This window comes from Corythoichthys intestinalis, chromosome 2 (assembly GCF_030265065.1).
Source record: "Corythoichthys intestinalis isolate RoL2023-P3 chromosome 2, ASM3026506v1, whole genome shotgun sequence".
NCBI classification, from domain to species: domain Eukaryota; kingdom Metazoa; phylum Chordata; class Actinopteri; order Syngnathiformes; family Syngnathidae; genus Corythoichthys; species Corythoichthys intestinalis.
The window spans coordinates 70,835,032-70,851,849 of record NC_080396.1 but is presented as its reverse complement, the minus strand read 5'-3'; the positions used below and the strand labels follow the sequence as shown (position 1 = coordinate 70,851,849).

The 16,818-nt window shown below is 42.5% G+C and overlaps 1 protein-coding gene across 1 annotated transcript; it reads right to left on the bottom strand.

Annotated features, from left to right (window-relative positions):
• Nucleotides 1-5,349: 5,349 nt before the first annotated feature.
• Nucleotides 5,350-16,211, bottom strand: LOC130912571 (protein-serine O-palmitoleoyltransferase porcupine-like). The gene is made up of 15 exons (XM_057830751.1): nucleotides 16,108-16,211; nucleotides 12,806-12,951; nucleotides 12,551-12,743; nucleotides 10,792-10,835; nucleotides 10,540-10,721; nucleotides 10,346-10,476; nucleotides 10,247-10,267; nucleotides 10,163-10,177; nucleotides 8,215-8,340; nucleotides 8,055-8,155; nucleotides 7,641-7,717; nucleotides 6,378-6,441; nucleotides 6,173-6,258; nucleotides 5,991-6,101; nucleotides 5,350-5,901 (listed from the first exon to the last, which is right to left on the bottom strand). Exons 2-15 carry the CDS (start codon nucleotides 12,939-12,941, stop codon nucleotides 5,800-5,802), a joined length of 1,389 nt encoding a protein of 462 aa, XP_057686734.1. The 5' UTR covers nucleotides 12,942-12,951; nucleotides 16,108-16,211; the 3' UTR covers nucleotides 5,350-5,799.
• Nucleotides 16,212-16,818: the final 607 nt, after the last annotated feature.

The window sequence follows — 16,818 nt, the reverse complement described above, 5'->3', positions numbered from 1 at the left end:
TTAAGCCTTTATTCACAAGAATTTTCATCGGAAAAGCTCTGTTTACATCAGGCGGCCGCTAGCTACATTCACTAACAGACTAGCATTGCACTTCAACATGTTTACGTAAAATAAACGCTAACTCCATGTTTTTTTTTTTGCTTTTAACCAAGAATTGAGACTGTTTTACGTCCATATCTATAAAGAATTCAGGGATATGAGCATTTATCCACAAGGATTTTCACCGGAAAAGCTCTGTTTACATCAGGTGGCTGCTAGCTACATTCACTAACAGACTAGCATTGAACTTTGACATATTTACGTAAAATAAACGCTAACTCCATGTTTTTTTTTTTTCTTTTAACCAAGAATCGAGACTGTTTTACGTCCATATCTATAAAGAATTCAGGTATTTAAGCATTTATTCACAAGGATTTTCACCAGAAAAAGCTTTTTGTCTGTGATTCCACTCGGTTCGCTTTGACGGCCTCGCCAACAATGCAGGCCCCCAATTTATAGGCCCCGCCCTCCGTGTCCCTTCAATACATTATTAAGTCTATGAATGAACTCCAAAAGTAATTATCTGTACACTTTTACTTTAAAACTGGTCATCGCACAAGATTAATTTAAACAAATCGCATTCTGCGAAATAATTCAAATTGGGCAAACTTTTATTTTAAAAATGGTTACTCGTTTCAATCGCGATTAATTGCGCGCTATGTATTGCGATGAATTACATTGTGAAATAATGAATTCAAAAGTAGTAATCAGCACTTATTTTGAAAAGTGTTATTCATTTTAATCTTGATTAATACCTCGTGATTAATCGCATTCTGTGAAAAGATGAATTTGAAAATAGTAATTTGCATACTTTTAATTTAACTTTGCCATAGTAATGAAGTAAACCTTACTACTTCATTGGGTGGCGTGGCTCAGTGGTCGAGTAGTTGTCCCCCAACCCAGAGGTTGTGGGTTCAAGTCTCCGCCCTGATGAACTCGTCTAAGTGTTCTTGAGCAAGACACTGAACCCCACATTGCTCCTGGTGCTGCGTCACCAGTAGGTGGATGGCGAGATAGTGTAAAGCGCTTTGAGCGCCTTGAAAGGTGGAAAAGCGCTATTTAAGTATAACACCATTAACTCGTCTGCCATTGATAATGCAAGACATCGAAACAATTTGAAGCGGGAGGGCTGGCAGCAGACGTTTGCTGACGGATGTGCAATCGTATTAAACTATATATATATATATACATATATACATATACAGTGGGGAGAACAAGTATTTGATACACTGACAATGGGAAAACCCATTGGCAATTTAAGTGACAACAGTTTGCTTGTTCTCCCCACTGTGTATATATATATACATATATATATACATATACAGTGGGGAGAACAAGTATTTGATACACTGACAATGGGAAAACCCATTGGCAATTTAAGTGACAACAGTTTGCTTGTTCTCCCCACTGTGTATATATATATATATATATATATATATATATATATATATATATATATACACACACATACATATATACACACACACTCATCGGCCACTTTATTAGGTACACCTGTCCAACTGCTCGTTAACACTTAGTTCCTAATCAGCCAATCACATGGCGGCAACTCAGTGCATTTAGGCATGTAGACATGGTTTAAGACAATCTCCTGCGGTTCAAACCGAGCATCAGTATGGGGAAGAAAGGGGTCAGAGGAGAATGGCCAGACTGGTTCGAGCTGATAGAAAGGCAACAGTGACTCAAATAACCACCCGTTACGACCAAGGTAGGCAGAAGAGCATCTCTGAACGCACAGTACGTCGAACTTTGACACAGATGGGCTACAGCAACAGAAGACCACGCCGGGTGCCACTCCTTTCAGCTAAGAACAGGAAACCGAGGCTACAATTTGCACAAGCTCATCGAAATTGGACAATAGAAGATTGTAAAAACCGTCGCCTGGTCTGATGAGTCTCGATTTCTGCTGCGACATTCGGATGCTAGGGTCAGAATTTGGTGTCAACAACATGAAAACATGGATCCATCCTGCCGTATATCAGCGGTTCAGGCTGGTGGTGGTGGTGTAATGGTGTGGGGAATATTTTCTTGGCACTCTTTGGGCCCTTTGGTACCACTTGAGCATCGTTGGAAGTTAACGCCACAGCCTACCTGAGTATTGTTGCTGACCATGTCCATCCCTTTATGACCACAATGTACCTAACTTCTGATGGCTACTTTCAGCAGGATAATGCATCATGTCATAAAGCTGGAATCATCTCAGACTGGCTTCTTGAACATGACAATGAGTTCACTGTACTCAAATGGCCTCCACAGTCACCAGATCTCAATCCAATAGAGCATCTTTGGGATGTGGTGTAACGGGAGAGTCGCATCATGGATGTGCAGCCGACAAATCTGCACCAACTGTGTGATGCCATCATGTCAACATGGACCAAACTCTGAGGAATGCTTCCCTGCACTTTGTTGAATCTATTAATTGAGGCAGTTCTGAAGGCAAAAGGGGGTCCATACCGTTACTAGCATGATGTACCTAATAAAGTGGCCGGTGAGTATATATATATATATATATATATATATATATATATATATATATATAGTATATATACAGTGGGGAGAACAAGTATTTGATACACTGCAGATTTTGCTGGTTTTCCCACTTGCAAGCCATGTAGAGGTCTGTAATTTGTATCATAAGTTCTCTTCAACTGTAAGGGACGGAATGTAATACAAAAATCCAGAAAATCACATTGTATAATTTTTAAATAATAAATTTGTATTTAACTGCATGAAATAAGTATTTGATACATTACCAACTAGTAAATATTTCGGCTCTTAGTTCTTTTTTAAGAACCCCTCCTGTTCTCCACTCATTACCGGAAGTAACTGCACCTGTTTGAACTTCTTACCTGTATAAAAGACACCTGTTCACATGCTCAAACAAACAAACTCCAACCTCTCCACAATGGCCAAGACCAAAGAGCTGTGTAAGGACATCAGGGATAAAATAATAGATCTGCACAAGGCTGGGATGGGCTACAGGAAAATAAGCAAGCAGCTTGGTGAGAAGGTAACAACTGTTGGAGCGATTATTAGAAAATGGAAGAAGTTCAAGTTGACGGTCAATCTGCCTCGTTCTGGGGCTCCATGCAAGATCTCACCTCGTGGAGCATCACTGATCATGAGGAAGGTGAGGGATCAGCCCAGAACTACACGGCAGGACCTGGTCAATGACCTGAAGAGAGCTGGAACCACAGTCTCGAAGAAAACCATCGGAAACACATTATGCCGTCATGGATTAAAATCCTACAGCGCACGCAAGGTCCCGCTGCTGAAGCCAGTGCATGTCCAGACACGTCTGAAGTTTGCCACTGACCATCTGGATGATCCAGAGGAGCAATGGGAGAAAGTCATGTGATCGGATGAGACCAAAATGGAACTTTTTGGTCTAAACTCGGCTCGTCGTGTTTGGAGGAAAAAGAAGGATGAGTACAACCCCAAGAACACCATCCCAACCGTGAAACATGGAGGAGGAAACATCATTTTTTGGGGCTGCTTCTCTGCCAAGGGTACAGGATGACTGCACCGTATTGAGGGGAGGATGGCTGGGGCTATGTATTGCCAGATCTTGGCTGACAACCTCCTTCCTTCAGTGAGAGCCCTGAAGATGGGTCGTGGCTGGGTCTTCCAGCATGACAACGACCCAAAGCACACAGCCAAGGCAACTAGAGAGTGGCTCCGTAAGAAGCATCTTAAGGTCCTGGAGTGGCCTAGCCAGTCACCAGATCTGAACCCGATAGAAAATCTATGGAGGGAGCTGAAAGTCCGTGTTGCCCGGCAGCAGCCCCGAAATCTGAAGGCTCTGGAGAAGATTTGCATGGAGGAGTGGGCCAAAATCCCTGCTGCAGTGTGTGCAAACCATGTCAAGGACTACAGGAAACATTTGGTATCTGTAATAGCAAACAAAGGTTTCTTTACCAAATATTAAGTTCGATTTTTGTGATGTATCAAATACTTATTTCATGCAATTAAATGCAAATTTATTATTTAAAAATCATACAACGTGATTTTCAGTTTTTTTGTATTAGATTCCGTCTCTCACAGTTGAAGAGAACTTATGATACAAATTACAGAACTCTACATGCTTTGCAAGTGGGAAAACCAGCAAAATCGGCAGTGTATCAAACACTTGTTCTCCCCACTGTATATATATATATATATTAGATAGATAGATAGAGAGAGAGAGAGATACATATATATAGATATATACTGTGTGTGTATATAAATATATATATATATATATATATATATATATATATATATATATATATTACACAGGTAGTCCGAGGGTTACGAACAAGCTCCATTCCAACACTGGTGATGTAACCCGAATTTCTGCTTAAATTGGAATTAACCCTTTAAAATTTCTAAATAACTATCCAAAAAGTCCAAAAGTATTGTATTTTGTTTAATGGTGGAGGATACACCACCCTCTGGTGGCAGCATTGGGTCTGGCTGGACTGTGGTTCAGTTATGCTTCCATATAGAAGCACTCGAACGTCTCACATGGATAAAGGATAGCTCCGGTCGGGTTTGGCCCACATTAGGCTGTAAGTTTCTTCAGCTAATAAATGTTTGTGTACGTATTTCTAATTAAGTTTAGAGCTACAGTTTGTGAAGTTACGTGTGAGCGATTTCCTATGAGAATTGTAAATACGTTAGCATTTGTAGCATTTAAGCTTGCAGACTTTTGTGACGCAAATTAGGCTAATTTAAGTGACAACAGTTTGCTGTCTGTCAAGCTGAACAACTTCATGTTTAGTGAGGACAGAATAAGCCATGTTTATAAAGTAAAGTAAAAAATAAAATACTGTGAAGTACAAATAGGTACTGTTTGTCCGACTAAAAAAAAGAGGAAAAAAAAACTGGAGACAAAATGGCAGACGAGATTCCAGCGTCATAAAGTTTAAATCGCGCAAGTCGAGTACATCGTAACCTGGGAACGACCTGTATGTATGTATATATTACTGTATATAACTCAGAATAAGACAACTTAATGCACATTTGAAGTAGTTTATGCCAATTAACTTTGAGCTAACACACCTAGTCTTAGGAAAAAAAAAACTTTTTTTTTTAAAAAAAACTTTGTAATGGAAGCATTTTAATATGTAATCGAGTAAACTTATTCCTCCATAATTTATTAGAGTAAAAGTAAAATGACGGATTTTTAAAAATGACCAGTTAAACAAAATGTTACTTAATGACAGTGAAGAGCGTAAACTTATAAGATTTATTCCCCACCCATGCACTTACAGTAATGGGATTGAAAGGTCTTTTCATGCTTCTACTGTCAATTGATATGAGTTTAATACTAGTAAGTCGCCCAATCTATTTGAAGTGGATTAGACGTCTAGCACCGTCAATGTAAGATTGGCCGATAGCACACAATCGTAATCGGTATCAGGAAGCAAAAAATGGTATCGGTGCAACGCTACTTTCCACCCCTGGTTCTTTATTTGGAAACCACTGACGACATTGTGCACGATCATCATTATCATCAGGAAAAATTGGATTATGAAGGTGAAGAAAAAGCACAACTAGGTGCGGCAATAAGATCGGATGCTCCTCAGGAACCGATTTCACGGCATCGGGGGTCAGATAGGGGACGGCGTCCGTAGAAAAGGAGGCAAGGGAGTTATCAAAAGGAGTCCCCGGCGGGTTGGGGTGACGTGACGGCTTGGAGTCGGACGTCCACCCGCCGCTTCGCTCCGTTATTGCTGCTTGGTTTGCTAGTCGTCCGCTCTAAAGAACAAGGCGGTACAATATCCAGGACGCAAATGTCAGCCAGTGGCTCGTCCAACCCAGCTCCGACCACTTCTGAATGGCGTAATGGCTAAAGTCATCCTGTGGGTTGAAGAAGAAAAGGAACCTATCAATAAAATGGTGTCGCTCCGGAGGAAATCATAACCACAACGATGACATTTGGAGCTGACCTCATCTTCCTCCATGTAGTCCACACTGGAAGAGAAGACGGAACCCAGGTAGGTGAGATGGAGTATGGCCAGAGCGCTGAAGGCCAGGTTGATCATGTACACCCACACGGCCTGCACATGATATTTTTATTACTGCTGTTATTTGGAATTCTTATTGGAATGAGGATGAAGCAGTTATCCACCTTTTTGTTCCGGTGGCTGCAGTTTGGCTGACATTTTTTGGACAGGACGCAGGCGTTCAAAACTGTCGCCAGTCTCTTCCGCAGCACTGACATTGGAAATGGAGTGCGCTCGCGTCACGTACTTTAGTCATATATTAATGGTTGACATTGATGGCATTCGAAGTGCAACCGTTGGCGCGCTAAAAAAGACGGGAAGAGAGCTCACCGTGCTCGACGTATGTGATGAAGCCCAAAGAGGCCAGAACTGCGCACAGGTGGAAACTCAAACCCTAGTGGGGACCAGCACACGTCAACTTTTGGAAGGAAGAAAGGGAGGAAGAAAGGATGGTGGGAAGGGAGGAAGAATTGAAGGAAAGAAGGTGGGAAGGTTGGAACAGAGGAAGAAGGGAATGATGGAAGGGGGGAAGGATGCTAGGGAAGGAATGAAAAAAGGAAGGTGGAAATGACTGAAGGGGGTAAGGAAGGGTGGAAGAAGGGAAGTATAGAAGTAGGATAGAAGGAAAGGGAGGGAGGAAAGAAAGGAGGAGGGAAGACTGGAAGAAAGGATGGAAAGGGAGAAAGGGGAAGGATGAAAGGGGGAAAGGAGGGAGGGAAGGAAGGAATAAAAGGAGGGAAGAATGGAAGTAGGATAGAATGAAAGGAAGGAAGGGAGAAAAGGATGGAAGGAGGGAAGAATGGAAGTAGGATAGAATGAAAGGAAGGAAGGGAGAAAAGGATGGAAGAGAGGAAGGGAGGGAGGAAAGGATGGGAGGAAAGAAGGAATGAAGGAAAAAAGGAAGGAAGGAAAATAGGAAGGAGGGAGGGAAGGAAGAAAGGACAGGGAGGGAAGGAGGAAAGAAGGAGGGAAGGATGGAAGTAGGATAGAAGGAAAGGAAAGAAGGACGAGGGGAGAAAGGGATGGAAGGAGGAAAGGAGGAATGAAAGAAGAAAGGAATGAAAGAAGGAAGGAAGAAGCGGAGGATGGACAAAAGGATGGAAGGGGAGGGAGGGAGGAAAGAAGGAATGAAGGAAAAAAAGGAAGGAAGGAAAATAGGAAGGAGGTAGGGAAGGAAGAAAGGACAGAGGAAAGGAGGGAGGAAAGTTGGAAAGGATAGAAGGACGAAAGGAGGAATGAAGGAAGAAAGGAAAAAAGGAAGGAAGGAAAATAGGAAGGAGGGATGGAAGGAAGAAAGGACAGAGGGAAGGAGGGAGGAAAGGTGAAAAGGATAGAGGGAGGAAAGGAGGAAATATTGAAGGAAGGGAGGGAGGAAAGAATGGGAGGAAAGAAGGAATGAAGGAAAATAAGAAAGAGGGAGGGCAACAAAAAAAGGGAGGGAGGGAGGGAAGGAAGGAAGGAAGGACGGAAGGAGAGAAGGGAAGACAGAAAAGAAGGAGGGATGGAAGGAAGGAAGGAATAATGGAAGGAAAAAGGGAAGGCAGAAGGGAAGACAGAAAAGAAGGAAAGAAGGTGAACAGTTTTGCTACTCACATGCAGAAGAGCGCTGGCTGCGTAGGTCGCCATGATGGCAGAGAACGTCCCAAATTTCACAGCCCTCTCAAATACATCTACAAAAGAAGAGCTGTCAGGCAGTGATAGATCATGTTATTTATGCTATCCCAACAAGAAAAAAACATTCATCTTTCATCGTTTGAAATGATCCATTTGAAATTTGAAGTTTGACACAGATTGAAAGCAAAGCAAGCGATTTCTCGGTGCTTGCGTGTGGAGATGCTATTCAAAGCAAAGCTCCCCACATACAGTGTAATATTGGGATTTCTCTAGCACGCCGCACAACCCACACGCATTGAAACCGTTCCAGCTTGAAAACACTCCAAAATTTCACTCTCTTTCAGTTTCAACGTCTCCTCGTATCTGGGGATACGGCTGAAAACGGGGACTCACAAGCTCGTAGAAAGCGCGTCATGGGCAGATTCCAGGACGCCACGGCTTGGGCCACGGAGCGAGGGAACTCCACGTCGAGCGGCTCGGACACCGTCAGATCCCTGCAAGAAACGGGGCCGTCAGGGAGGCGCCCGGGTCCGGCCGGCAAGCGCTGGCTGACCATCTGAGCTTGTCCTTCTCTTGGCTGTAGCCCGCCCCGGCCAGAGTGGTGGTGGTTTCGCTCAAATAAGCCACAAAATAGTTGCTCGAGTGGAAAGACAACGTGTTCTCATAAGCCAACAACCACCTAGGGGACAAAACAAGAAAAAATGTTCTGACTTGAAACTGAACATTGATTTTAATGATAGGAGACAGTGAGCTATGCTCAATCAATGAATGGATTAATGGGTTGGATGGATGGGCGGATGGATGAAAGGGGGGATTTGGTGGGCGGATGAATGCTGGCTGTTGGATTCAGGATGGAACAGTTTGGATATTTGGATGGGTGGGTGGATTTGATGCTTGAATGAATGGATGATAGATGGATGACGGATAGGTGGATGGATGGTAGGATTAATGGGTTTATGGATGGCGGAGTGATGGCTGGATGGACAGGTGGGTGGATTGGTGTTTGGATGACAGGTTGATGGATGGATGGATGGATGGATGGATGGATGGATGACAAGTCGATGGATGAATTGGTTGGATTTGGTGCTTGGACAAATACATGGATGGACGGACAAGATTGGGTGGTTAAATGGGTCAGGGGATTTGGTGGTTGAATGAATGGATGGACAGCGGGTGGCTGGATGGATGAATGGATGGACTGATGATTAACGGGTTAATTGGTGGTTGGATAGATGTATGGATGAACAGGTGGATGGATGGTTGGATAAATGGGTTTGATGGATGGCTGGATGGATGGACAGGTGGGTGGATGGATGACAGGTTGATGGATGGATGGATGGATGACAAGTTGATGGATGAATTGGTTGGGTTTGGTGCTTAGATGAATACATGGATGGATAGATGGATGGATGACGGGTTGATTGATTGATGGATGGATGAACAGTTAATGGCTGAATTGGATGGATTTAGTGGTTGTACAAATACATGGATGGATGGGTGGATTTGGTGGTTGGATGCATGATGGACGGATGCCGGCTGGGTGGACCGTTTAATGGATGAATGACAAGTTAATGGATGAATTAACTTGTTGGATTTGTTGGTTGGATGAATACATGGGTGGTAAGTGATATGGTGGTTACACGAATAGATGGATGATTTGGTGGATTAATCCATGATGGATGGATGCTGGCTAGGTGGACAGTTGGATGGATGGATTTGGTGGTTGGATGCATGATGGATGGATGCTGGCTGGGTGGACAGTTGGATGGATGAATGACAGGTTGATGGATGAATTAACTTGGTGGATTTAGTGGTTGGATGAATACATGGATCAAAAGTGGATATGGTGGTTGGATGAATACATGGATGATAGTTGGATTTGATGGTTGGATGTATGAAAATAAAAATGAATTAATTGGTTGAATTTAGTGGTTGGATGAATACATGGATGGATGGGTAGATTTGGTGGTTGGATGCATGATTGATGGATGCTGGCTGGGTGGATGGTTGTATGGATGGATGGATGAATTAATTGGTTGGATTTAGTGGTTGGATGAATACATGGATGGATGGGTGGATTTGGTGGTTGGATGCATGATTGATGGATGCTGGCAGGTTGGACATTTGGATGGATTGACAGGTGGGGAATGGGTGGATTGATGACAGGTTGATGAACGGATGGATGACAAGTTGATGGATGAACTAATTGGTTGAATTAGGTGGTTAGACATTTATATGGTTGGGTGTATTTGGTGCTTGGATACATGATGGATGGATGGATGGATGGATGGATGGATGGATGGATGGATGGATGGATGGATGGATGTGTGAATTTGGAGTTTGGATGGACTGATGATTGATTGGTGGCTGAATAGTATGATGGTAGATGGACAAGTGGAGGTTGGATTTGGTGGTTGGATGGACGCACAATGGATGATTGGACGACAAAGAGATTTAAAGCAATAAGCAGAGTTTAGCCATCAAGTCCATTCCATACTTACTTTGGGAGTGAACCTCTGAGCAGAAACAGAAGACACAAGTTGAGTTCCAATGTAGTGAGCTGTGGTTGATGAATACCTCCTTACCTGATTTTCCTCCTCTTTTTGCTGCGAAAAGAAAAAGCTCAGTAGCAGCAGTATGCAAACAAAGGAAGGGCCTGCAACTAACGCAGGGCCAACGCTCACCTCCTCAGCAGCTTGTCTTCGTAAATGGGAATGAAATAAGGGAAGAGGTAGGGTGCCACGCAGTTGGAGACAATCAGACAACTCTGGCTTTTCAGCCAACTCAAAGACACTTTGAATAACCACGAAAAGCTCTGAGGAGGAAAAAGACATTTTTCTTGCTCGGGACGCAACTCGGAAACGGCGACGTCGCCTACCAGCTGCCGTCCTTCTAGAGCTTCCTTGTAGCTATTGAAGCTGATCCACGGACCGAAGATGATGGTCCCCACGTAGTAGATGTAACCCATGAACTGGATAGGAGAAGGGACCTCGCTGACCACGCCTCTGTCCAAGTCGAAGGCCAACGAGACGGCTTTCATGGCCACCACGATCTGCGAACCTGGTCCGGTCGACCAATTATAATAATGCAAATAATATTGAAATAATGAAAATGCACTGACACGCCTTACCTCTCATCTTGTGCCAATTGCTAGTGTCCATCATGTGAAGCTCTCTGTTCAAATCAAGCACAAAAGGTTGGATATTGGCATCTTTTTCATTGGATGACAAACAAGTTCATTTTGTGTCACTTCCTTGTTCATTTTTGGGTACTTAAAGGTCACTTCTTGTTGATTTTAGGGTTTTTCTGGGTTACTTCCTGCAGATTTGGGGGCTTTTTTGGGTAACTTCCTGTTATCAGGTGAATTTTCACGACTGGAAATAAGTGGGGATGTTTTTGTCTAATTTTAGTGGCGCAAATACCTTTTGGGTCATTTTCTAGGTCACTCCCCGTACATTTTGGATCACTTCCTGTTAATTTTGGGTCATTTAGCTGAAGTTGTTCTTGTTTTTGTGAAAAATAATGACGACCAGGGGAATTTTTTTTTTTTGCAGGTCCGAGTGGAAAATGACACATCCTGGCTGGGCTATTCACATGTCACTTCCTGTACATTTTGGATCACTACCTGTTAATTTTGGCCAATGAGTGGAATTTTTTGCGGGGGTCAAAAATAATGACCACCAAGGGAGATTTGTTTTCTTTTTGCAGGTTCGAGTGGAAAATGACACGTTTTGGGGTATTCACATGTCACTTCTTGTACATTTTGGATCACCTCCTGTTAATTTTGGGCCAATTAATGGAAGCTTTGTTTTGGTCAAAAGTAATGACAACCAATGTATATTTATTTTTTGCAGGTCTGAGTGGAAAATGACAGATTTTGGGGTATTCACATCTCACTTCCTGTACATTCTGGATCACTTCCTCTTAACTTTGGGCCAATTAGCGGAAGTTTTTTTTTTTTTTTTTTTAATAATAACCGCCTGGGGAGAGAAAACGGAACATTTTGGGACATTGGCATGTCACTTCCTATGCATTTTGGATCACTTCACATTAAATTTGGGCCAATTAGACAAAGATTTTTATGGGTCGAAAAGAATGACCATTGGGGGAGTTTTTTATTTTTTATTTATTTATTTATTTTTTTTTTTTGCAAGTCCAAGTGGAAAATGACACTTTTTGGGGTATTCACGTGTCACTTCCTGTACATTTTGGATGAGTTCCTGTAAATTTTGGACCAATTAGCAATATAAGTTTTTTTTGGTCATAAATACTGACCAACAGGGGAGATTTTTTTTTGCAGGTCTGAGTGGAAAATGACACATTGTGGGATATTCACATGTCACAACCAGCACATTTTGGATCACTTCCTGTCAATTTTGGGCCATATGGCGGAAGGTTTATTTTTAGTCAAAAATCATGACCACCAATGGAGATATTTTTGCAGGGCCAAGTTGAAAATGACACATTCTGTGGTCACTGTACATTTTGGAACACTTCTGCTTAACTTTGGGCCAATTAAAGGAAGCTTTGTTTTGGTCAAAAGTAATGACCACCAATGGATATAGATTTTTTTGTAGGTTGAATTGGAAAATGACATGTTTTGGGGTATTGACATGTCACTTCCAGTACATTTTGTATCACTTCCTGTTAATTTTGGGCTAATTAGCGGAATTTTTTGGGGGGTCAAAAATAATGACCACCGGGTTAGATTTTTTTTTTTTGCAGATCCAAGTTGAAAATCAATGCGAGTGAACGGAAACGTTTTTAACATCACTTTAATGTTACTAAATGATTCAAATGTATTATCTTGTGGGGTATCGTGATATAAAATGGCCCACAATGTGAAGGATGTTTTTTTTTCTCCATTGCAGGTCAAAGGTCATACTCACCCCAGCAACAGGTAGATGAGCACGGTGATCGAGAGAAAGGTGCCTCGCATGCTGGAGTGGCGGCACAGGAACAGGAAGAGGTAGCACAAGAGACTAAGGAGGACTACCCAGATCATGTGCAGTTCAAAGAACAGGTAGAGAACGTAGAACCCTCCCGCCACTGTGGACAGATGCTTGAAAAGCGGGGGTAGGCCTGTAAAGGAGATGGTTTTGAGCTGCGACGGGAGCCGGGCGTTGCTCGCGACCAAGGCGTACCGGTCATCCAGAGGAGGCGACAGAGCAGGCAGATGAGCAGCAGCTGCCACACTTGCTCCACACCTTGCTGGGCCGTGGGCAGCAGGCAGCCGGCGGCCAGCTCCCGGAAGAACTTCTGGCGGCTCCACGCTCCCATCCTCGCACACCTGAAACCGCACAGCCGACGTCTTTCCGTGCAAATGCATTCTTGGTATTTTGCTATTTTCCATTGTGATGTTCTTTTTCATTGGACAAGTGCTAGTCACGTTCGGGCCCGTATTACAAATGGTAACGTCACTCCAGTAACACCAGAAAATGCCATTTCTGAGAAATTGTGTGGGAATGCTTGTTTTATACTGCTGTGGAATTGCCCACACGTCCCTTTCAGTTGATTTTGGGTCACTTTCTGTTCATGTGGGGCATTTAAAAGTCACTTCCTGATTATTTCCAGTCACTTCCTGTTGATTTAGGTTGATTTCCCTGCAAGGCCGAGATCGAAAAGTGGTATTTTTCATGTGGCAGAATGGACTTTGCCATGTGGCTTTTTTTTATTTTTTTTTTTTGCCATGTGGCAAAATGGATTTTACCATGTGGCATTTTTTTGCAATGTGGCAAAATGGATTTTGCCATGTGGCATTTTTTTGCAATGTAGCAAAATGGATTTTTCCATGTGGCATTTATTTTTTGCAGTGTGGCAAAACTGATTTTGCTATGTGGCATTGTTTTCTGCAATGTGGCATTTATTTTTTGCCATGTGGCAAAATGTATTTTGCCATGTGGTATTTTTTTGCAATGTGGCAAAATTGATTTTGTCATGTGGCATTTTTTGTCATGTGGAGAAATTCATTTTGCCATGTGGAGAAATTGATTTTGCCTTGTGGCATTTTTTTGCCATGTGGAGAAATCGATTTTGCCATGTGGCATTTTTTTGCCATGTGGCAAAAATTATTTTGCCATGTGGCATTTTTTGCAATGTGGAGAAATTGATTTTGCCATGTGGCATTATTTTTTTGCCATGTGGAGAAATTGATTTTGCCATGTGGCAAAATTGATTTTGCCATGTGGAATTTTTCAATTTCAATTTTCAATTTCAATTTTGCCACATGACAAAATAAATTTTGTCACATTGCAGAAATAATGCCACACGGCAAAATCAATTTTGCCACATGGCAAATACCACTTTTGGTTCTTGACATCTCTCCGATTTCCAGGACCTGTTGATTTGGGGTCATTGCCTGTTACTTTTGGGGCACTTACATGTCACTTCCTGTTTATTTTGGGGCATTTACAAGTCATCTCCAATTGATTTTGGGTCACTTCTTGTTAATTTTGAGGTATTTACAGGTCACCTATAATTTTGGGGCATTTAGTGGTCACTTCCTGATGATTATGGGTCACTTACTATAAATTTTGGCGTAGTTACGGGTCACTTCCTGTTAATTTGGGTCACTTCCAATAATTTGGGAAGTTTACAGGTCACGTCCTGTTGATTTTGGGTCACTTACTATCAATTTTGGGGCATTTAGTGGTCACTTCCTGATGATTATGGGTCACTTACTATAAATTTAGGCGTAGTTACGGGTCACTTCCTGTTAATTTGGGTCACTTCCAATAATTTGGGAAGTTTACAGGTCACTTACTATCAATTTTGGGGCATTTAGTGGTCACCTCCTGTTGATTTTGGGGCATTTACTGATTATTTCCTATTGATTTTGGGTCACTTTGCTACTTTTAGGCTTATACAGGTCACTTCCTGTCGATTTTGAGTCACTTCCTATAATTTGGACACAGGTCACTTCCTATTACCGTTCAGGCACTTACAAGTCACTTCCTATTAATTTTTGGGCATTTACAGGTCACCTCTGATTTTGGGATGTTTACGGGTCACTTCTTGTTGATTTTGGGTAACTTAAGATTCATTTTGGGATAGTGCCGGGTCACTTCCTGTAAATTTGGGGCAGTTACTCTTAATTTTGAGGCACTTACCTGTCACTTCCAGTTAATTTTGGGGCATTTACAGGTCACTTCCTGTTAGTTTGGGGCATTTATAGGTCCCCTACTATTGATTTAGTGGCATTTATGGGTCACCTCCTATAGTTTTGGGACATTTATACGTCCCTTCATATTGATTTTGGGTCACTTCCTGTTAATTTTGATGCGTTTACAGGTCACCCCCTGTTAATTTTGGGACATTTACAGGTCACTCCCTTTTGATTTTGTGTCATTTACTGTTAATTTCGGGGTATTTGTAGGTCCCCTATTATTGATTTCAGGTCACTTTCAGTTAATTTTGAGGCACATACAATTTTCTTCCTATTAATTTTGGTGCATTTACAGGTCACCTATAATTTTGGGATGTTTACAGGTCACTTCCTGTTAATTTTGGGTAATTTACTAGTTGCTTCCTGTTTATTCTGGATCACTATTAATTTTGAGGCAATTACAAGTCACTTCCTGTAAATTTTGGGGCATTTATAGGTCCTTCATATTGATTTTCGGTCACTTCCTGTTAATTTTGAGGCGTTTACAGGTCACCTCCTGTTAATTTTGGGACATTTGCAGGTAACTATTAATTTCGGAGTATTTGCAGGTCACTTCCTAATGATTTTTGGTCTCTTCCTGTTAATTTGCCCCATTTATAGGTCCCCTACCATTAATTTTGGGTCAATTCCTGTTAATTTCAGGGCACTTACAAGTCACGTCCTGTCAATTTTGGGGCATTTATAGGTCACTTCCTGCTAATTATGTTCCTAAGTCACCTCTGATCATTTCGGTCACTTCCTGTTGATTTTGCCTTAATTCCAAGCCACTTTTTGTTGATTTAGCTTTAAGTCCAAATCACTTTCGGTTGATTTTGGGTCACTTATTACCAGCGAATGCTTGCCTTTCGGTCCCATTGACGGTGCTAGACAGTTAATCCTTTTGGTCTGGGAAGGGGTGAATGAACATCCCTCTCAGTCTAAATGGATTGGACGTCTAGCGCCGTCAATGGCACTCAGTGAGTTAAGCACAGCCACAATTCATGCATAAGGCGCACTGCCAATTTGGGTGGAGGAAATAAAAGCTTTTAAGTACGGTGACGTTGAGTGTGGCTCCGCAATGCAGACTCCCGACCCGACTCAACCAAGGGGGGCGGGGGTATTGCACCCACCGCGACCCCCACTGACACAAAGCGGCCTGCGCCGGAAGCCCCTGGAGACCCACTTAATCCTTTTCCGACCACTGTGGAATGACGCCCTCGCCCGGTCAAAAGGGCGGCAACCCTCCCCTCCCTAACTCCCCCAAAAAGCGCGCGCTCATCTGTCCGCAGGAAGGACGCTTACCGATTGTCGATCTCCTTCCTGTTTGGAGGTTCTCTCCTCGGTCCAGATGATGCTCAACTTGATGACGCGCAGCATCAGCATCAGCACTGAGCCGTCATCGTCCGCGTAGCCCTTCAGTGACACCTCGCGGCCAATCGGTGCACGCGTCCGTAATCGACAGAACTCTTGGCCAATCACAACTCCTCTCGACCAATGGGAGGCGTCGTGTGCAGAGGAAACGGGAAACGTTCACGGGGAGCAATCATCATGTATATAGAACTACATATATTGACAGCGTCAGTAACTGGCAACCATCTTGAGTCAGAGGATTTCTATGCTAGTGAATGTTTCTCGCAGAAAATAATCTCAATTTGCATTTTTTCAAACGGTAACAAACCATATTAACGTGACTTTTATTCAGAATATGTTGAAATAGCATTTTTTAAAAATTTTATTTTTGACCTATTATGCTTAAGTATATGGATCCCTCCCTGGTTACAATTGGTCAAGTCCAATGACAGGATTGACGTTTTCAAAAAAAAAAAAAATCAGGCTTTCCTGGCATCAGTAACGGTTATTGACAAACAATTTTTTAAAATGTCAAAGTGACGTTGTATCATGTGGTGTCCAATCAATCTTCAGCTAATGCGTTTATTACAGGTAGACGTCCAATCTATTTGAAGGGGGAGGCAGGCAGCGAATAATGAACATTCATCATTTTGTTTTGGCTTT